General features: G+C 37.9%; 1 protein-coding gene across 2 annotated transcripts in view; it reads left to right on the top strand.

Moving 5' to 3' along the window:
* mpped2 (metallophosphoesterase domain containing 2) overlaps window positions 1–23,360 on the top strand; it is a 68,996-nt gene that overhangs the window by 13,578 nt on the left and 32,058 nt on the right. For both annotated transcript variants that reach the window (XM_005807520.2, XM_023332988.1), the window contains exons 3-4: window positions 7,917–8,098; window positions 17,799–18,024. In XM_005807520.2, coding sequence (XP_005807577.1) covers window positions 7,917–8,098; window positions 17,799–18,024 — 408 coding nt within the window. The remainder of the gene's footprint in view (window positions 1–7,916; window positions 8,099–17,798; window positions 18,025–23,360) is intronic.

Below are 23,360 nucleotides of genomic sequence, written 5' to 3' on the forward strand. Positions count from 1 at the left end.
TTCAATTTCTTTCTGTCCAGGTGGAATGCTAAGTTTACATTCATTCATGAGAAATACTATGAACTTTTTTTTAGCAAATGGCTGCAGTGACAGTGTAAAAATTTAAAGGGGCCTGAATACTTTCGCTTCTTTTTTAACTGGAGCAAAATCTGCTGCTCATTTTATAGACCTGGAAATGAAAAAAAAGGAAAAATCAGCATTTTCAAAATAAAAAAAAAAAGAGAGAAAGATCCTGATAAGTGCCTCTCTGGAAATCACAGCTGCTGTTTTCTGGTCCATCCAGGTGAACACGGAGTCGCTTTATTCTCTCTGCCTTCAGCTGCTGCTCGGCTCTTGGCCTCATCCTTCCTCCCATCAGCCCTGCAGCCAGGCAGACTGTCAGCAGCACAATTAAGGGCTGTGCCATAATGAAAGGGGCATTAACAGAAGCAATTTATTTCCCAGCGCAGCGCCGGAAGGTTCCTCCGGTGCTGATATTCCGACAGAGTCTTTGTGTGTGCTGCACTGTGCCATTATGGGAAGGGATGAGGAGGACATGCACGAGCTGAACGGATGGCATGGGGGGTGGTGCCGCCGCACAACACCGCCTTTCAGTTTCACAACCCCTGAAAATCAATTCTGGCTCTAATTTATTTAAAAATCAGCTATTTTTTATCCTAATAACTCTACATCACAATTTGCCCCAGATTTTCCTGCTTGTTCTCGTCTCCCACCTTTCACTCTCTCTCTCTCTCTCTCTCTCTCTGCTCGCCCCACCAGCAACCCTCTCTCTGTTATTTCTGTGTTCATTTTGTTCCTCTGGAGTTTATTGAATTAGCGCAGACAGCTGAAACGCAGAAGATAAGAGAGGCGCTCCGTGTGCTCCTCTCGGAGAAATGGTATTGCAGTTTGGAAGAGTGAGCCATGCACGCTGGCGCGTGTGTGTGTGGGTGTGTGTGTGTGTGTGTGTGTTGGAGGGTGGGAGGAGGGGGAAGGCGGACTGATGCTGGGGATACACAGAGGAAATGGGGGAACGTTGTGTTTTGATGTTTCTTCTGAAAAACGCGATAAAGTCAGAACCAGCCTTGTGAAAAAGATTGAATGTTTTGACTCCGGTTAATTTGGGATTTTGCATTTTCTCATTCTTTTAGCAAACCGACCACATAAATGTCAAATTGCGTTAAGTTTTCACAGAGATGATGAAGTACAGATGTACTTCTGCACCGTTTTACAACATTTTTTCGGTTCTTTTATCTGCCATCAACAAAAGATGAAGAAGTTAAACTGATAAATTCTGTTTTATTTAAGGTGTTTGCTGTAAAACTGATGAAAATCAACTCTGTGTTTTTACTATTACCACAATTTGGTAGCAATATTAGCGTCATCAACAGCTGTTTCAGCTCAGTTGCCAGAAACGATAAAAACGTTTAAAAGCATAGTTGGATTACATGCATTTGTTGATCCAAATTATCTGAATGAGACATGATGATAAATTTAAGCTTTTAATCCTTATTGTTAGAGCAGCTTAAGCTAAAATGGCCAGATACTGATAATGAAGCGGGAAACGTAAATCTTTGCTTCAGTCATGATTGAAAATATGTTTGTGCAAAATTATAAATCAATTTGTTATTACAGAGTGAGAAGATGTATTTGTTTAACAGATTCCTGTCACAATTATACAACAACTGTTCCTGTTTCAAACAAAACCACTAGATCTGAATCTTGTGGTTATTTTAGAGTAAATAATGCAACATTAAGTTTCTGTTCGCTTTCATCTGGAGTCTATGCACTCTTTGACATGCTGAGCGGTTTCGTTATTTTGTTTTCTGATTAGCAGTTCCTGTTGGCTTCTGCTAATTCTTTTATATGTTTATTGTTTTTGTGGAGCTAAGATTCTTGTTATGGTAAGTGAATTTAACTTTTTTGTAAGCAGTGGCTAATATTATTTCTATAGATCCACTTATGCATGTTTTGTTACCAAAAGTCAAAAATATATTTTCCTTGACAACCAAGGCATTCATCTTGGAAAAATGGCTGCTATCTTGAATATAATTTCTTTTAAAGCAAGCTCCTGGGAACATCTGCGACAAGTTAGGTTCTTCTATCCGCATGTGGAAGATTAAGCAGAAATATTGAGTTATCTGCTTGTCTACTAGCTGGAGGTTTTTACAGCAAAGCAGACAGAAACATCGATCCGTTAATCCAGATAGATATGAATGTGATGCACAGCTTGCTTGGAGACACTTTTGCATAAACTTTGAACAGAAATTTCATCTTTGAAACATAGAGATGTATCATCATTCTTGGAAAAGAGCTTCAACAGCCAGAAACAACAACTTTCTTATCTGCAGCATGAGTTTAGTGTTCAGCTTTTGAGGGAGCGAGCTGCGGCTGACCTCTGACCCTATTTTCTCGTGTGTTTTTCTAAAAGGCCGTGGAGCCAAGTGTGCTCAGTCAAATGAAATCTCCTCCTGCAGACATCAGAGAGCGATCCTCCGTCCCTCCTGCGGTCTCTCACAGGCTGAACTTTACCTTGTCCGCCATTATTAAGTCTACTTTTAAAAGAAGGCATGCAAACAGTAACTGTTCTGCCACTCGATAACGTTGTACTTTGGTTTCTATCAATTCTTGAGCAAGAACCTTTGAAAATCTATTATATGTAATAATAAATTCTGCATTTACTTTTCAATTTCTCTTATTGAAGATTTAAATTCCAACCGTTTCATTGATATAACTGCTTTTAAAAAAATTTTGATACTCATTTTTCTGGGCCTCTTAAAGAGAAACACACCCATAGCAACATGGGACCTCTACCGTGCTTAACAGTGGTGTTTTTCATTGAAAACAGCTTCATTTTAGTTTCTGGCGATGACACACTCCCATTTAAAATCCCTGTACAACATTCAGCAACATTTAGAAAATTATTCTTTGTTTTGGAATCTTTTCCATGCAGTAAGAGGAAAGGTGCTTTATATATTCAGGGTTCATACAGGTGCTTGAAATTCTCAAAAATGCTTCAATTTCAATTATGTTTTTTCAAGGTTTGGAAAGTGCTTAATTTCTGTATAGTCATTGAAAATGATTAACAGTCAAAGTGCCTGTATTTGGACTGTGTTGTTTACAGTTGAAACCAGATATGTAGAGATAATAAAAATGCATATACAGAATTTTGTTCTTACTATATGAAGTTAATCACACTCAATTTCTATTGTTTTAGGTTAGTTAAAATTAACACAATTATTTCTATTTGCTAAATGCCGTAAAACTTAGCAAGAACGTTTTTGTTAAAATTCTTTTGTAAGAAAGACATTTCAAAAACATTAATTTTGTTATATTTTAGTTTACCTTGTCCCTGCTGTAGAATGTTGAATACTGCTTGGGTTGCTAGGTAACGAGCTCAGGTTGCTAGGTAACGGGGCTGGGCCTGCTGACCTGTGACGTTACATTCTCGGGGTTTTTGAAACAGCTCATTTTCCAGACACCAAAAAGCACTTACTTAGTGTAAAAATGTATGTGTGAGTTTTATTTAATTTTTTGGTAAACATTTGGACTGTTTTTAGAAACAAAAATGGAATTATAAAAACATTTTAAAAAAATGTAATTTCACTGAAAAAACAAAAATCTTTCCAACTATTTTTGGCCTAGTTTCTAGTGCAAATATCTTAGTACACTTGAAATAAGAAAAACTAACTTGCAAGTAACTATTCGGCAAGATATAGGAGCTTGATCTAAGTCAATAATTTCTTATTATTGATGAAAAAGTACTAGTCGACTGATTATTTCACTTATAGCAAGACATTTTCCTCGTGTTATAAGTGAAATAATCTGCCAGTGAAACTAGTACTTTTCCAAACATATAAAGAAGTTATTTACTTAAAACAAGCTCCAATATCTTGCTGAAAAGTTACTTGTAAGTAATTTTTGTATTATTTCAAGTGTACTAAGATATTGGCAATAGAAACTAGAACAAAACTACTTGGTAAGATTTTGTGTTTTGCAGTGTTTGCATAGTAAATCTGGTTCAAGTTGGGTGTTAGTCAGCAGGAAAACCCCTGCAACATGCAGGACATTTGGAGCAGGGTTAAGAAACCTCTGGGATAAACTGGAGGGATAACGGCGGTGAAAGTTTGGGTAAAGTTGGAGTAGCTTTCCTAATTTAAGTTGCTTTAAAACGCCGAGTCCGTGTCATTCCAGCCAGAGGTGAGCAGAAGTTTATGCCCCCATGTTCCACGGCTAGACGATGAAAAGCCATGTCTTTCTACTTCAAGCAGATACTTCTGCAACCACAGCGCTCTGCTGTGTGTCTGCTGCAGCGTCACGGTGGATTGCAGAGTTTCAGAGTTTGCCCCCCCTCCACATCGTCTCTTTGCTCTACAGGCTTTCCTCAGACACGTTAACGCGAACCGTCATGCTAACGCAGCTCCGTCTGTCACTGGGGGATATTCTTTTACCTGCTGCTGGATCACAGGACTTTTTCATTTTCACTGTCTCCATTTACAAAAGATCAGAGGCCTCTGCTGCAGCGCTGAACTCCTGAACTCCTATATACATTTCCAATGAAGCTCTGGGTTGTTACAGTCGTATGTTAACAGGAAAGACTGGGCTCTCTGTGTCTTAGCGTTGCGTGTGAGAGAGACCAATGCATTACCATCATGAAGGTTTCTTGGCCTCTGCTTGCTCTAATTGATAGGGGCTGCTGGTATTTACTTACATTTTCCGGGTGGATTAAATCTCAAAGGAAAAGAGAAGGAGCTTGTCTTTCTCCTGCCTTTGTTTTAATATGCATGTGTGTATTTGTGTGTATATGAGATATGCGCCCGTTTTTTTGTCCCATGCGGTTCTGTTGAATCCTTTAAAGCCGCGCGGCGTCCGGGAACCTCAGCACCAAATCTAATCAGCAGCCTCGCTGCAACGTATGCGCCACTCCGCTTGGCTCAGAGTAATGCGAGCGTGCACGTACGAGCGCAGGGCCTGTTTACTGCAGATTGTCAGTAGTAAATATCATTATCTCTGCTGCTAGTTCTCCATTTTCCAGTTTGCCTAATATCCCTTGCATGCCTGCTCTGTAGCAGTGTGTGAGAACAAAGCAGAGATGTTCCTTAGGAGTGTAAAACAAGAAGACTTGGTGTGAATGCAGAATGTGGATGGAGAGAATATGCAAAATGGATACAGGAGACTTGCCTTTTTAAACATTATGCTACGTATTTATCATGTGCAAACCTAAATTTGAAGCAGATGGATGGCTGCCGGTTTTCATTTAGGTTAATTTAACTTCCAGCCACCGTACTAGCTTGTAACACGGTTTGTATTACAAGTGTACGCAAAACTTTTTTGAAAAAACACAATTTCACATTTGCGGTGTTTCCATTAAATAAGAAATTAAATTAAAATCACACATGAATAATACCACTTCCTGTTGTCTTCTTCTTATTGGTTCACACCAGTAGTAAGACGCGGTTATTGATCATGATTTGAAATTGCATTAAAAATTCACATTCTCCACGCTGTTGTACTTCAGTTTGTAACTAAACTGCTTTGAAGCCCAATGCTTAAAAATTCATCCAGACGTTTTTTGGCCATAAGTTAATGTTTTATGGTGTCTGGAAAACGAGCCGTTTCAAAGACCGCCTGAATGTGACATCACAAGTCAGCAGGAACTGCTGGGGTTACCTAGCAACTCCAGCAAAACCCCGCCCGTTGCCTAGCTACCAAGTTGAGCAATAAATCGATTTTATTTATCAGATTTTTGGTTTTTGACATTTTAAATTTGGAAAAATTTGTATTTATTTCCCCACCAGTCCTCTTTTGGTTTCTATTGTTCAGAGTGATGTCAGCGCTTCCAGGGCGGCCATCTTGTTTGAAAAGCATGTTTTACAGCTTCCATTTATTTGGACTTTGAATTCAGGTTAACTATGACGTAATATTAGGGCCAGGCTAAAATTTGTTAAAAAGTAATTAAGCCTGACATACACAGAAGAAATGACTGGACTGGAGTCATTTCTTTAAGAAAGATTAAAATCAGGTCTGTTATGAAAAAAATTATATATTTTATTTTTTAACACCACTCTTAACCTACCATGTACGATGCTGTCCACGAAATGTCACAGAAATGTGAAAATTGGGTCCAGAATTAAGTTTCCACTGCAATCTTGTCTCTGGATGTAAGATGTGTTTTTCTGTAGGAAAAGTCTCTTATTTTCTCTCCGTTAATGGCCTCCCTGCGCTGAAGCCTTTTGGATTTCATCTGCTTGTTTTTGTGCCATCTTCGGCGCACATTAGCGTTAACTCGGTGTGTGTTTGTGTGAGATTGCAGGGTTGATTTTGTGTCTGATTTCTGTCGGCAGAGTGACATCCCTTCTAATGAAATAATGGCGTAGAGGCAGAGTGCTGGAGGATTGCACGTTGTAGACTTCAATTACAGACGAGATGATTTTTTCCCTCTTTCTCTCTCTCTGCTTTCAGCCTGAAACAGTGCAGGGGTTTCTTCGCCTTTTTTCTTCTGCAAACAAAAAAAAGACTCCATAAAAAACCTTTTTTTAGCACAGACTTGAGTTTTTTTCTTTTTTCTTCAGATAATGCATTGAAAGTACACCCCATGCTTTGATTCACTGTCTGTTTTGCCAATTTTATGCCAGGGAAAAATTAAAAGCACGGCCCTTCTTGTGAATACTAATCAGCCAAATTAGTGACTGAAATGTCTTTTATTTTTCTTGAAATGGATTTTGGTCTCCAAGATGTTATTTTTGCTCAACAAATTTAGTTTTTTCTGCATTGTGCTGTTTAAATCCACGTCTGTCCTAATTGCAGCAGCAGCCAAAGCCATCATTGTTGAGGGGGAAAATGAAACCATTAAAATGAGCAGAAATAAAAAGAAAATAAGCAAAACATTGCAAAAACGCATCAAATCATGAATTCAATCATGAATCAAATTTGATGTTTTTTTTTGTAGCAAAATACATTATAAATCACAACAGTTTTGTAAACAATTTCAGTAATTTTCTAGCTTTTAACTGAGTCCTGTAGTAGTAGTCGGTCTAAATCTGATTGTTGTGTGAAATCTAGAATTGGATCAGAGAATTATTCTGGATAACAATGGAAAGAAAACTGGATCGCAAAGTTTAGATTTTCTATTTATCCATCCATCTTTCCATCCTTTCCAATTTCCCATTTATTGGTCCCTTCCTCCGTTCATTCCATTTTTCCATCCAGTGCACTGCAAAGGCTAACTAATTTTTTTAAAATCTAGTTTCTTGTGCAAATACCTTAGTTCACTTAAAATAAGAGAGTAACTTTTATGTAGCTTTTCAGCAAGAAATAGGATCTTGTCAATAATTGCTTAACATTGATGAAAAAGTTCTAGTTGTAAATGAAATAGTCTGGCTGTGGAACAAGACAACTTTTCCCATATTATAACTAATATTAAAAGCAGAGGTGAACTTCCTTTATTCTGCTTTCAAATGCATATAAAAATGTATATCTTTTTTTGGGTTTTGTTTGGTATCTGATCCATCTCAGGTTCCTGACATAAAGTAGGTTAGAGTAGATTTATGGATTATACAAAATTGGGTGACTGGCGGAACTCTGCTGGGGTTGCTAGGTAACGGGTGGAGCTCTGCTGGGGTTGCTAGGTAACGGGTGGAGCTCTGCTGGGGTTGCTAGGTAACGGGTGGAGCTCTGCTGGGGTTGCTAGGTAACGGGTAATGCCCATGAACTGTGACTTAACATTCTGGAGGTTTTGGAAACGGCTCATTTTCCAGACACCAAAACACATTAACTTGTTGCCCAGAAGAACAGCTGGGTTGTTTTTAGAGGCAGCAGAAACCCAAATGGAAGTACAAAAACGTGCAGAATATGAGTTTTGCATATTGGGTCAGATTTATTTTGGTCCTGCTGTCCTGGGTCCTTTCTAAGCCCGTTTTCCCTGCCTGTCCCCTCAGGGTAGACCCCATTCCTTACGACACTCCCAAGCCGGCGGGACACACCAGGTTCGTGTGTGTTTCCGACACACACTCGCGTACAGATGGCATCCAGATGCCCTACGGCGACGTTCTGCTCCACATGGGCGACTTCACAGAGCTCGGCCTTCCGTCTGAGGTCAAGAAGTTCAACGACTGGCTAGGTAAGAAACTGCCCAACACACACACACACTTACCTCCATATTACTGGACACACACATACACATTGTCATAGGCGTGAGACGCGTTGCGTGTCTTACTGGTAGCCAGACCACACAAGATCTCCTTTCCCTGTTGTCTCACCCAGCTGGTCAGCTGAAGTGTCCAGTTTAACCCGGCCGACCTTTGCACCCTGCGTCAGTTAACCTTTGACCTCTCCCCCTGTCCCCATGCTGTGGGTGGGAAATGTGTGAGGCATTCAGTTCCTCCTCTGGGTTGTAGCGACTTAAGTTAAAAACACAAAATCTTACCAATTATTTCTGTCTGGTTTCTAGCGAAAATATCTTATTACACTTAAAATAAAATAAAAATAATTTACAAGTAACTTTTCAGCAAAATATAAGAGCTTGATTTAAGTAACTAATTCCTTTATATTTATGAAAAAGTTCTAGTTAAAAGTGAATTGATTTCAGTGGAACTAGAACTTTTTCATCAATATTAAGGAATTATTTACCTAAAACAAACTCCTACATTTTGCTGAAAAGTCATTTGTAAGTTAGTTTTCCTTATTTCAAGTGAACTGAAATGTGGATTAGAAATTAGGCCAAAAATTCTTGGTACGATTCTGTGTTTTTGCAGTGCAAATGAATCAAATTAACCTGACACTCTGTGGAAATCATCTAACTTAGTCTGTACTGTAAATTTACAGTAAACACTTAAACTTAGACATGAACATGTGACCCAGACCTTTAATAATCAAGACATTCGAGGTTACAAAATACAGAACAGTGTTTAATTTATATAACAGAAGAATACAAACATGGTGGCTGATGATGTTAAATATATAAAACTGATTCATGTTAAGATTCTTCTACACAATGTTACTAATTTATTACTTAATTTAAATTTACTATTCAATTTAAAGATAGAAGTTTTCTTTTCCACATTTGATGGCAGCAAAGTGGACATTTGAGTTCGTTTTCAGGACCTCTCAATGTTATTGACATCAGAAATAAAACCAGCAGCTGCTACCAGCATTGAATTAAAAAATAAAAAGTATTTCATCTGTATCAAAGTGATGCACCCTGTTGAGTTTTAGGGTCGCTGTGAAAGTTTCCCTCTAAAAACTCTTCAGAGCGTTCGCAGCAGTCTCACTGGTGACACTGACCTACTTTTATGACAGAAACTGAAGAAAAAATAAATAAAATGCTGTTAAAATCCAGAAACTCCTCACATCCCTCCTACACTGCAAAAACACAAAGTCTTACCAAGTATTTTTAGTCTAGTTTCTAGAGCATATGTCTCATTACACCAAAAGTAAGACAAAACTAACTTACAAGGAACTTTTAAGCAAAATATATGAGCTGCTGGTTTTAAGTTAATAATTGCTTAATATTTAGAAACCTCAGCGTATTCTATTGGAATGTTGGAAGTTGAAACAAAACAAACATCTTCATGTTTTTACACATTTGTAATCTTTGGAGGACTCATGTGTGTTTCCTGCATCATTTAAAGTAAAAGGATCTCATTTATGTCTTTTCTTTTTACTTTGTTGCTGTTTGCTCTGAAAACACACTGGTTCTTGTTAAGATAATGCATCTAAAAGCTTTTTATTTGTATTCATTGCGGCTGGTTTTGTTGTTCTCTTGTGGAGTGAGGAAATGAAGAAGTAGGTCAAGAGACGGAGAAGAAATATATTTGTATTTAGTTGATTATATTTAATTTAAAGATAGTAGTTGTTTGTTTTTTCCCATATAGGATGGCAGCAAAGTGGATATTTGGGTTAATTATTGTCCAATAACATGAGTTTCGTTTAAACCCTAAAGGAACAATGGAAAAGGTTCATGTGGGGTTAAAAATGAAAGTATTATTTTTCATCTGATCCTCTTCTGTTGCAGTCTATGGCGGCGTATTGGGTCCATTGGAGATGGGAAAAGAGGGAGTACATTTCTGCCGAAAAATCACAGATTTTGAGATTAATTTCAGAAATTTTCTAGAAAAGAATGGGGACATTTCTGAGTTTAAAAAATTTAAAATTTGCTAGAAAAAATTAAAATGTTTGATCTCAGAACATTTCTAGAGAAAAGTAAAAAAAATCCTGAGATCAATCTCAAAATTCCGATGATTTTTTTTTTAGTGCAAATTTACTGCAGCTTTTCTCCTATCTACAGTGGCCCTAATACACTGTTGTATTATTCTGACTCCAAAGATTGAGTTAAATATGTTGTATTCCTGTTGATATTTTAAATCCTTGAAGAAGTTAAATATTTTAGTCCTTCAGGAACTGAATGATGGGTGCAGCGGGGCACAGAAGACCAGAGTTTCCTCTGAAACTACAGGCTGATGAATACAGAAAACATTCGGACCAGACAGGAGGGCAGAGTTTGATTCTGAGATTTCCAGGTATTCACATCCAGATCTTTAAAATGTGCGAAACCAGCAAACTAAAGTGTCTGAAACACACATCTAACTGGTGGGTTTTATTGCCAAACCAAAACACTTCACAGAAATATTCAAGGAGAATGAAAAGGTGGATTTTAGAGTGGCCCATTCAAACTCCAGAAAAAAAAGGTGAAGAATATAAAAAATTTGAATATAAGATTTTTGTTTTGTGATATTTTTGCTGAAATTTGATGTAATTTAATAAAGTGTATGCCTTTCTCTCTACGTGTATTTAAACCCATTTGTGTCTAAAACCACTCCCTACATTAAATACTTTTATTTAGTTAGGAAAAGAAGCCAGTGATGTGAAGGCTAAGACTTTTTATGTTTTATAACAAGAATAAAATCATAATGTAACAAGAATAAAGTCATAATATTTTAAATAGAATCACATTAGAAGAATATTCTTGTTATCTCATGATCCTAAATTCACAGTATTACAAGAAGAAAGTCAGAATATTAGATTAAAGTCATAATATTATGAGAATAAATTGGTTATTTACAAAGAACTCCTACATAAAAAGTAACAACAAATTAAAATAACGAATGTTGAGCATCTTTTCAGTTTTACAAGTAAGGAAATATTTTATCTTTAAACACATCAGCATGAATTTAAGGTCTTGATAACTTGAAGCTTTCTTCTCATTGAAGCGACTTCTTGTAATTTTACGACGTTCCTCTGTCTTTATTCCGCTTATATTATCACTATTTTCTCATTAGTAAACAACTGAACGATTCTTCTATCGTTAACTCACAGAAATAAAAACACTTTCTGAAAAGAAAGCGAGAAAAAGGGATAAAAACCAGAAATTTGATATTTTATTTTGTAGTTCAGTAAAAATCTTTTGAGTCTCGCAGTATTTACCCAAATCTCTAGGATTTTCTGCAGAAAAGAGGAATTTCCAGTGAAGTACCTGAAAAGGCTCAGTGTGCTGTCGTTGGGTTTGTAGATGTGGAGCGTTTCTGTAGCGCTTGTGCTCCTGCGGTCCGTTTGTCTGAAGGATTGACTCCCGTTCGGCCTCTCGGAGGAGATCATCGGAGATCGATGTGCAGGAGTAAGCTTCCTGTGACCCGGCTTATCTGATAATGCAGCTCTGGCTCTGATCTGGTTTCATTCTCTAACCGATGTATCTCTTTCATCTCTGTGATGTTGCGTTAAAACAAAAGCCTTTTTGCATCGTTACAGCCTGAGTTTACTTTTTTTTCTGCCTTAAATTTGTTTTACAGCTTCAGATTTGATGTAAATTTGGCTTGTTTTTTCTAAAGTAGAAAATTAACTCCAGGTCCAGGTTTTTGACACCTTAATGGAGTGGTTTTTTTTCCCTGCTTATGATCTAAATTTAAACCCCTTATTTGATTTGTTTTTGTCACATTTCCTCCAGGATTAATCTGAAGATGTGTGAGGAGAGACGACAGATTAATTTTCTGAGATTGTCACCTCTTTAACGTCAAATAGAATATGTCAATCTTTTTTAACTCAGAGTATTTTTAGGTTTGCGCTGACAATAAAACTTTTTAAATGCTCAGATGTCTTTTTGCTCTCAGTGTGACAAAACATTTTACAAGTTCATGCTCTGCAGAGTTTTTCCTCTTTTTCTTTTGTGTTGCACTTTGCAGGTGCATCACTCCATCCAAACTCTAAGGCAGTGATAAAGATTCGTAGAAATTCCCAGTGGAATGATGGAGATGGTGGTGGCAGAGGAAATGATGCAGTTTTGGCTCGTGTGTGTATGTTGGTGTGGAAATGGCCATCTGATTCAGTTAGTGTGTTGTGGCTCTGCGTTTTCATTTAACTGGAATTTATGATCCTCAGATGCAACAAGAACTAATTTAGAGGAGCAGAAATGAAACCCATAGACCGGGGAGCCGTTAGACTTTCATTCCCAGCGAACTTGTATGTGCTGGATCTGATATTTATTGACCCCGTGTGTTTTTATGTGGAATTATTTCTCTTTTTCTGGGATTTTTTGTTCAATTTGACCACCTGCAGAATAAAGCGGCGCGCTCTCCTCTGTTTTTGTTCACATGTCATGGTAAATCAATTCAGTTTTTACTCAACATTTAGGTTTTATTGGACTCTTTATTGAGCATTTTATTCAATTTGCCCTCTTGGCTTTCATCATAACCTTTTGTTATTACTGACCACTTGACTCTGTGGGTGGATTTTAATACAAAATAATCAGAAAATATGTAAATAACTTAATCTTAGAACAGTGTCTTCTGTTTTGTCTGAAACCAGGCTTCATATTAAATCACCTGCCTACATGCAAAACGTAATATTTTATTGTACGACGGTACCAGAACCAGTTTCCTGCTTGTTTTTAAAGATCGTTTTAATTGTTGCAAATGTAAAGCTTGAAACTGCTCATAAAAAGCAAAACTAATTTTTTACAGCAATGAAAAGGAGCACTTTGTGTGTCTTCTGCTTGTTTAGAAATCCATAAAAATGTAAATGTATACCTTTTTAAAAATTGCTCTAAAGTATGGTGGCTCATTTCATGAGTTTCCTCTTGCCAAAGTGTTTTTTATGTTGCCATTTAGTCGGTTTGTTTCGATTGTTATGCCAAACCTAAATAATCAGCTAATTTATAGGTAATTTTAGCTACATTGAGGTGAGTCAGCTTTTTGGCAGACAGGAAATTTTACATCAACATAGTAAATATAAACATAACGATTCAGAATGGCTGTGCGCAATACTTAAAAAACCATAAAAAAGATCAAAACTGACTCAAACACAGTATTCTCATTAGGACACAATTAAAAAAGTAAAATGATATTAAAATTATGCTAAATCAAATTTTGGAAGCTTATCGCAACAGGACAAACTGGTTTTATACTAGAAAAATGTATTTATACAAAAATATAAACCAAAAATGTAAATACATTTATTTAAATAAAGATTTATTCCTACCGCAGCTAAAATATCAAAACATTATTCCAATTAGACTCTAATCTATATCATATAATTTCACTTTGATACATAGACCTAAACACAGATTTGTATTAAGCTGTAGCAAAATTTAAGTATCTTTTATGTTGTGTCTTATTCTCCTCAGGGAGTAAGTAGCTGATTGATGCATAACAGAAACGCTGTTCATAAGTCACCATCTGGAGTTTTAAAAGTGATCTGTGGAGTTCCTTTAATTGCCGCTTTAGATGTTTCTTGTGACTGAACATATTTCCAAAAACCTGAATTTGTTTTTCCTTGTAAGGAAGAGGAAAGTGTGAAAGCCCCTTTTTCAGCCAGCTGGCAGGCTGTGCACAGAGACATGGTGGATGGGGAGAGCTTCAGCTCGCTCTCTGGTGGCTCGTTAAACTGTGGGATCAGATTCAAAGTCTGTTAGTTTCATTCCAATTCAATCCTAGTTAGAAAAGTTGTTAAAACTCATATTTTGGATGTTTTTATGCTTCCATTTGGGTTTCAACTGCTTCTAAAAACAACCCAAACACTTAAAAAAAAAAAAAACAAAAACAAAAAAAAACCCACCAGTGTGTTTTTTGGTGTCTGGAAAATGAGCCGTTTCAAAAACCTTCGGAATCTAACTTCACCTAGCAACTCCTTCCCTGTTACCTAGCAACCCAGGTGGAGCTCCAGCTTGTTTGGTCAGCTGGTTTTATCGCTGCATGTAAACTGCATGTACAATGGCTGCTGGAAAAGACGAAAGTTTTGTTGTTGTCTTCCAGGAACCACTTGCTGCATTCTTGTTGGTTGTGCTGGAGGCTCCTCTTATGCTTTTCAAAGATGTGTGGTTGTGTAATTGTGCATCTCTTTGCAGCCATTTTCACGTACGAGTTTAAATGTTGAGTTGGGGGCGTGGTCAGCAGCTTATTTGGATTTAAAGTGACAAGACGCCCTAAAACAGCTCATTCTGAGCTGACCAGACTAAAATCTCGTTACCTAGAAATAATTTGTGCAAAGATATTGTAATGAACATAATTTTTATAGTCCGTAAACCTGTCCTAACTTGTTCAAGGAACCATAAATATATTTAGTTTGAACTCTGCAATGGTGGTATAAGTTTTTATCTTTTTTCTGGATGTTTCAGCTCTTTATTTATTATTTGAGCCAAGCACTGTGAGAGAGTATTGTAGCTGTTGGGTTACACAAAAAACAACTTGCGATCTTTGTTGTGTGAAAAATGTTGAATTATTAACTAGCAGAGTCATCTAATATTGCCATAACCCTATCACCCGCTGCTATACCTCGGGTTGCTCTGCAATTCCTGTTTTTCTCTCATTGCTCAACATAATTTACGGCTCTGATTTGCCCTGATTCAGCCAGTAAAAAGAGAAGCTTGGAGCGGTAAAAGAGAAACTGGGAGTGATGGGAAGGTGATGAAGGCCAGAACCTTTGGTTGAGTGCTCAGTCAGGTGGAATAAAGCAGTGAGTCGGTTTCCTGATAGCAGAGGGGAACCGGGACAAATCACCTTGACAGAGGAGCGAGAAAAGGGCAGAGCAGAAGTTGAAAGATGAGGGGATGAGAGTTGTAATAGATGTTCTTTTCTATTTAGTTCAGATTCGGGTTCATGCTTTCTTCCTGTTGCCTGACAGCTACAGCGATGGACGGTGGCCTGTTGGGGTCAAGCTGAACCGTCGGCTGTGGTTGTAACCTCTTTCACTGTCTGAATTGAAGGTATTTTTCTCTCCAATTATCTGGCTTTCGTTTCAGTCGTGATCTGTGCTCCGGGTTAGGTATACAGGGAGCTGCTGAGGGACGAGGGGAGAGCAGCAGGTGAAAAATATTTGGACAAACATGTGTTTCTGTAAAAACTGGCTCACCAGGTGGAAAATACACAGACTTTTTACAGATCTCTGTATGCTTTAGAAAATGTTTCTGTGTTAATGTGCAAATAAAAGCTGCACATTTTGATAATTCAAAGCATTTTTTTTCTATACATCAGGTTTATGCTTATTTATGGTATCTACAATCGGTCTTATAATGTATTAAAATTTAAAATCCATTCTAATATCCCTGATAATTCAAAATGCAGGGCAGGTTTAGAAACAGTGAGGAGCTATATATTTGTTATAGAATGCTAAAATGTGTAATTTGTAGTTGAGAAATTATCACATCATTCTGAAGTGAGGAATGAGCGAGAACAGAGTGTCAAGCAGATAACAGGAAGGCTAAAAAGAGAACTGCTAATTTCTGTCAGTCGATCTATATTCTATGTCCAAAAATGTTAGCTGCCTGTTAGAAACTTTTTGCTACTGTAAGAATCTACTTTCTCTAGGAAATACGGGTGGATACGGATGCTTTCGGAATGCTAGCCATGATAACCGCTAAAATAAGATGCTAAAGAAAGTTTAAAAAAAGTGAGCTACTTAAGTTGACAGAGGAAACTGTCTAAGATAACACTACTGGAAAATCTAGCATCTAAAACAGGGGGGGTCTCAAACTCCAGCCCTCAAGGGCTGCAGTCCTGCAACTTTTAGATGTGCCTCTGCTGCACCACACCTGAACAGAATAATTAGGTCATTAAGGCTCTGGAATACTGATCTACACAAGGAGGAGGTCATTAAGTCATTTCATTCCAGTGTTTTGTACCTGTAACACATCTAAAAACTGTAGGACAGCGGCCCTTGAGGCCTGGAGTTTGAGACCCCTGCTCTATGGTCTTCTTTGTCTGAAGTCATGGGGTTTCAGCCAATCACAGTAAAGGAAAAGGATTGCCGCTTCTGGATTGGCTGCTTTGCAGATGCCAGCCAATAGTTTGTCAAGTATCATTGGACCTGTTACACTTGATGAAAAAAATCTGCCAGCAGGTGAATTTTCCACAATTTGAAATTACATTTCACAGAAAAAGCCATGAAAAGACGGGATCGGATGAATGAGGTCTGATAAATAAGTTTTACTGTCTGTTTTGGGTTTATAGCAAATCTCCAAATAATAACCAGATTATCCAGCTACTGAAACAAGCTACTAGGAATTTGCTACAAACTGACTTGTAGTGATCATAAATTTACAATATATACAGTGCAGACCAAAAGTTTGGACACACCTTTTAATTCAATGAGTTTCCTTTATTTTCATGACTATTGACATTGTAGATTCACACTGAAGGCATCAAAACTATGAATAACATGTGGAAATATGCACTAAACAAAAAAGTGTAAAACAACAGAAAATACCCCTTATATTCTAGTTTCTTCAAAGTAGCAACATTTTGCTGTGATTACTGCTTTGCACACACTCTGCATTTTCTTGATGAGCTTCAAGAGGTAGTCACCTGAAATGGTTTTCACTTCATAGGTGCCCTGTCAGGTTAATAAGTGGGATTTATTGCCTTATATATTATTGTATATTCTAGAGCTCTAGGTTATAATGGTTATGATTATAATTATTCTTGAAGTTTCAAAGCCATGAAGTTTCACATTTTTCACAAACTGAAACTTCTACATTTTTTTTAAATAAAGGGAATCACTGAAGGGAATTTCCTTCCCTCAGCCAACTGACTGATATTGAAGGGAACCTATTTTGCAAATAATTTACTTTTTGCACATTTTTATATTTTTATTTGGGCCTCAATTGCTTCTAAAAAGCAACCAAGCATTAAAGAAAACAATTCAGCCATTTTTTTGTAAGTTCATGGTTTTTGGTGTTTTAAAAACCTTCTGATTGTTAAGTCACATTCAGTTACCTAGCAACCAAAGCCAAGCCTGTTACCTAGCAACCCAAGCTGAGCTCCAGCACATTTAGTCAGCTAGGAATTTGCTACAAGCTGACTTGTAGTGATCATAAATTTACAATATGTACAATGGCTGCTGGAAAAGGTGTTTTGTTGATGACTTGTCATTCAGAAACCACTTGCTGGTTTTGGTTGGTTGAGCAGGAGGCTCCACCTTTGCTTTTCAAGGAAGTATGGTTGTATAATTGCGAATGTGTTTGCAGCCATTTTGTGCGAGTCTAAACATTGAGTTGGGGGGGCATGACCAGAAGCAGCTTATTTGGATTTAAAGTGACAGAATGCCTTAAAACAGCTCATTCTGGAAGGAGCTCACCAGACTAAAATGTTATTACCCACGAATGATTTTGTGCAAAAAAATTTCATAAAGATGTTTTCAACTTCTAACCTGTTCAAGGAAACATAATAGGTCACCTTTAATCAGCAACATGTTGGGAAGGGGAAACATTATTCTGCATACAACTGGACCAAATCTAATTTGAACAAATTTTACACAGACTGTTACAAAGAACCTTTTTTGATTTTTTTTTTTTGTTTTTTTTTTTTTACCAATTTGTCGGCTCTCGTCTGTTCCAGGTGGCCTTCCGTACGAGTTCAAGGTGGTGATCGCCGGGAACCACGAACTGACCTTCGATAAGGACTTTATGGCAGAGCTGGTCAAGCAGGATTACTACAGATTCCCTTCAGTCTCCAAACTCAAACCGGAGGATTTTGACAATGTCCAGTCGCTCCTCACAAACTGTGTGTACCTGCAGGACTCGGACGTCACCATAAAGGGATTCCGGATATACGGGACGCCGTGGTAAGAGCCAACTCCTGCTTTTTATCCCTTAATCCAAACCGCTGACTCGTGTCCCTGCTGTGTTGCTCTGTGGATCCCTGAGGTGAAGGTGTGTTTTCTCCTGTCTCTACCTGGCTGGTTTCCAGCTCTAGCTCTGCAGAAACGGCTGTACCCCTCCAGTAAAGGGCCTGTCCTGTGCGCAGGGTGTTACTCCCAGCTTGCACATTTTTTTATGAGCTCAGGACCTTCACCTGCTCCCTGTGCTTGTGTTACTTCTGTGTTTTGACACGAGGTTAAGTGATACGGGTGGTACTGGGACTCTTTGTCACTGTGGAGGGAATGGTTTGGTGGAGAAAGAAAACACTCCTGGGAGATGTTGGCTGCTTTTTTGAAGGCAAACAACTCTGTTGGTTTTTCATTTTGTGAGTTAAAAATGTCTACATTACAAAACGAGGCTTCCTTATGACAATAAATATTTAAAGTTGATCAAAATCAGGCTATTTTAATTTTGTTTGGTCTACAGAATTCTTCTTAATGGAAATTTAGAGGGGACCTACTATGCAAATTAAAAATTTTGTTCATTTTTATGCTTCCATTTGGGTCTTAGCTGTTTCTAAAAACAACAATTTAGATTTTTAGCAATAAGTTAATGTTTTTGGTGAAAATGAGCCGTTTCAAAAACTTTCTAAATGCTGAGTAACACTGTCCCGTTACATAGCAACCCAAGCTGACCTCCAGCACGTTTTGTTTTACTACTCTATGTGCTGTACAATGGCTGCTGGACAAGACAAGTGTTTTGTTGACTTACCATCCAGAAACCACTTGCTGCATTGTTGTTGGTTGCACAGGAGGCTCAACGTCTGCTTTTCTAAGACTGACAGTTCTGTAGTTAGTTTTGTTTTATATGAAGCTTACTAAAGGGGCTTATTACTATGTAAAATCAACTTATTTTAACTTTACATCATGTCATAATGTTGTTCCCTCATCAAAAACATACCTGAAGTGTTGCCTTAATTCTTTCATGCATTTTTGAGAAATTCAGCTGTTCAAAGCACCTGGTCTCAAACAACAATATTATCATTTATTGCAGTAACTTCATTTATCGTTAATATGACAGGCCTAGTAACATAGTTACTTGATTGTGCCTGGAAAACACATAATGCTGCCCCTTTAAGATATTCACACAAATACTTAGTAGGGTTTAGTGCTTTGCAGTGATAAAGCAATTCTTGTAAATAATAAGCTTCGATCGGCCTTGATTTGGGTCGGTTCTCTCTGCTCTCGCTGCACTCTGGACCTAAAATAAGAATCTGGGTCAGACCTTCATCCTTTAGCGGCTATAATTAGCAAGTTAGCGCCCCGGCTTCAGAGTTGGTAGGGAGGAGGGCCGGCACAGGAGGAAGAGCGTACAGTTCCTCTGCTTCTGGTTGAAACAGGAAGGATGCTACCCCCCCCCCCCGATACCCCTTCATGCCCCCCGTCTCCCCTGTGGGTGTTTAGTGTGAGGGCTGGTAAGTGTCTGTTGTGACAGCTGGGCGTCTCAGGAGAAGCAGAGTGGACAGCTTGGCCGCTCCCCCGCCTCCTTCACACCCATATGCCAGCGTCGCCCGAACCCCGGCCCGCCTGTCCAGTGTGAGGTCTCACTTAGCCCCCTCCGTGACCCCTCCATGACCTCCAGTGGTGGGGTTTCCAGCAACCAGCAGATGCAGCGTTCTAAATTCCTGAATTTCAATTTGGAAAGTCTGCGTGTTTGTAATAAAGTGCAATCAAATGTTTGATTAAAATCCTACACTGCCTGTCACAATAAATCAAAAAAACACAATTTCGCCATTGTGGGGTTTCCGTTAAATAAGAATTGCAATAAAAATGTAAATAAGTTAGTTCACACGATATGTCATTATAAATCAAGCAGCCACTTCCTGCCGTGGCCTTAATCTTTTTCTCCAGCAGTAACATCCGGCTGCGGCTGGTGATGCGAAAAAGTGTTTCCATTGCAGTTTTGCAAAATATACTAATTTCGATACAACTGAAAAACCTCATTTTAGCACAAAAACATATTAAAATCAAAATTTATGTTTCCATTAAGAACATTTATTTTTATGATTCCAATTTGCTCAATTATATCGTCATTGGAAATGCAACTAATGACTTATTGGTTTGTGAGTATCTTCAGTCAGAGGCTTCTTTAGATTCACTGTAATACAGACTGCTACAGGAGATCTTTCCTGCCAACATCCATCTACAATAACGCTTTGCAGAATCTGAAGTAACGAGTTTAGCAACATTTAATTTACCTTTGGGATCAGTGAAGTATTTTTGAATCTGATTTTGTTTTTAGTTTTTTTGTTATATTAGTGTTTTGACAGGTGTGTGTGTGTGTGTGTGTGTGTGTGTGTGTGTGTGTGTGTGTGTGTGTGTGTGTGTGTGTGTGTGTTGGCATGTGAGTGTGAGACATTTCAAAATATAAAATTTTGTTATATTTTAAATTACGTTGTTGCTGATGGAGAATATTTTCACAAGACATTAATAATATAAATAAAATAACATGATATAATTGTCTTTATTTTACTGAATTTGCGATGTTTTATCTCCAAAATGTTGGTGCTGGAAAAGTTTGAAAACTTCCCTTGAAAGTGCTTGAAAATGTTTGAATTAATTTTTTTTCCAGCTGTTGGATAAACGCTGCAGCGATCCACTCTGCTGCTGCGTTTCCGGCTCTCCTCTAATCACAGATCTGCTCTGAGTCATGAAAAACTAGGTGGCATTTAGTCCGTGACCGTCATGATGGATGGCCTTAGGTGTGTGTAGGAAATTTGGCCTTTTGCTTATGACTGCAGTTTGCTTTTAACTCCAAATGAGAACATTTCAGGATGGGTTATGTTGCAGTCCCGCCTGAATAAATCAGCCGACAGGCACTGATTGCGTTCTAATGCCATCGTTGTGGCTTTTCTTTGGCTGTAACAAGTTAAAAACACGGCCCCATTTCGGCTCTAAAAGGTTTTTTGGCTCAAATGTTTCTGTTGGAATCGGTTACAAACATGTGTGCAAGACAAAAAGAAATCAATGCAGCATGTATGAAATAAATTCTCAGTCCTGTGCCAGTTAATAGGATTCATCATTTCATGCAGATGCATCATATTTATGGAAAATTTTTAAATTACGATATAGATTACAATTAATCCTCATTTTTTTTGTCTCAGTTGCTAACACCCTGGTGGAGTTCTTTTAAAATGAACCAGCTGGTCATAATGTTTTGGCTGGACTGCAACCTATTTTTAGAGTTGGTGTAAATGGGCCACTGCTGCACTGGCAGTTTCATGTTATTAGCCTCATCACTAGCTTAATGCTGCAGCTATATTCTCTGCTTTTACACATTAATGTAAAGAAATCTGCAGAAATACAAACTAAGTTATAACTTTTTACCACTGAAGTAATCAGAATTGTTTTTATAGTTTTTCTTAGCGGTTGTAGAAATGCATCAGGTTCATATTAAGTCTCTAGACATTTTTGATTTGAATATGCAAAATTTAAAACAAAAAAAATATTGTTTCTTATTTAAAGTTTTTTTTTATTAGACCCTAAATTGCTTTCATTGGGTTGTGAGTGGAAAATATTTACATTTAAAGTGTAAATAGTTGTTGTGTTGAATGATTATTTATGTTAGTTGGAGTAAAAAAAAACAATAAGCCAAACATGAGGCTCTGATGGTTTATTTAAATATTCAAGGATTTTTAAAATTAGGAGTGAGAATTTGCAGAAAAGCTACAATAGAGCGTTAGTTGACAAAATAATGAAAAACTTCACATCGTTTTCTCCTTGTGTTTTTTTTTTTTCCTGAATAAGAACTAAATGATGATTTAGATAATTTACTAAGTAAATATTGATTCAAAGTATTTTTGACAAATCTTTTAATTGTTGCGAGGCAAAACCAAAAAATGATGCACCAAATCCTTGCATTTAAAATCTAAATTTGGAGAGAAAAAACTAACTTGTTTCAGCTTCACTGTTTTATTTCCTCATCAGGTGAAACATAACTAAATATGTGGGAATGTTTAGGATTTAGATCCAGATTCAGAGGATAAGTTGCTGGTTTGAACCTTTTTGTCTGAACTTTTGCACTGACCTGGTTGCGGAAAACAGTGAGAGCTGATGGAGTGAAAGCAGTGTACCATGAAAGACACACAACTTACACTGTTTAATGACAGATGCTTAACAGGCCGAATGCCTGACCCTCCTCCCCTCCTGCTCACACACTCCCACACACACTCGCGCTGCGGAGGGATGAACACACTCCTGCACCTTGTCTGTCAAATCTCGTCAAGAGGAGCTGAAGGTCTTTTGGAAAACGAAGCAGTTTCAGGTTTATTTGGAGGTATTTCTGTTTCTCTCTGCTCCTCAAATCTAAAATGTTGGACTGATTTCCAAGAATCAGTTTAGTTTTTAATGACATCTTGGATGTTCATGTTTTTTGGTGTTTTATAAAATTGTCCGTTTCCAAAACCTTCCGAATATAACGTCACATTTATTGGGCACTGTGCCGTTACCTAGCAACCCCGGTTGAGCCGAGCCTGTTACCTAGCAACCCAAGTGGAACTCCAGCACTTTTGGTCAGCTGGTTTTACAGCTGTATGCACTGTTTAGTGGCTGCTGCAAAAGACAAGTGTTTTGTTATTTACTCACCATTCAGAAACCACTTGGTGCATTCTTGTTGGTTGTGCAGGAGGCTCTACTACTTCTATTCAAAGATGTATGTATGTATAATTGTGCATCTGTTTTCAGGCGTTTTCACGTGCAAGTGTAAATGTTGAGTTGGGAGAGATCGGACTTAAAATCTCATTATCTAAGAATTATTTTGTACAGAAAAGAGGAAAGGCTAGGAACGCTCGACGTCTCTTAGCCTGTTAAGTTAGTTTAGTGGCAACAACCTGCTTGCGCAGCAACAGTTTCAGGTTTCGCCTCATAACTGTTTAAAGATTAACGATGTGAGTGAAAACTGGATAACACTGGAAATATCATTCCATCAGCTTGGCAATATTTCACTTACTAAAAACAAAAAATGTATTTATAATTATCTAGCGACTAATTTGAAAATCTTATACAGGGTAAAGATCTTGTTGGTTTTCTGTGCTAAGCTCTGCTGGCAGATTCAGAACGTAGTTCAGACTCGTTTGTGTAAAAGCTGACCTGCTTTATGATTCCAGAAGCTAACTCCCTGGTCGAAGGTTAAACTGTTGCAGCTCCCTCTGCTCCCCTTCCTTCGTCCTCCCAGTCTTCCTCCATTCGTCTCGGCGTGCCACAGGGGGGTTCCTCCCCTCTCCTCTCTTCCTCCAGCTCTCTATCATCGCTTTCCTCCTCCG

This window comes from Xiphophorus maculatus, chromosome 4 (genome assembly GCF_002775205.1).
Source record: "Xiphophorus maculatus strain JP 163 A chromosome 4, X_maculatus-5.0-male, whole genome shotgun sequence".
NCBI lineage: Eukaryota > Metazoa > Chordata > Actinopteri > Cyprinodontiformes > Poeciliidae > Xiphophorus > Xiphophorus maculatus.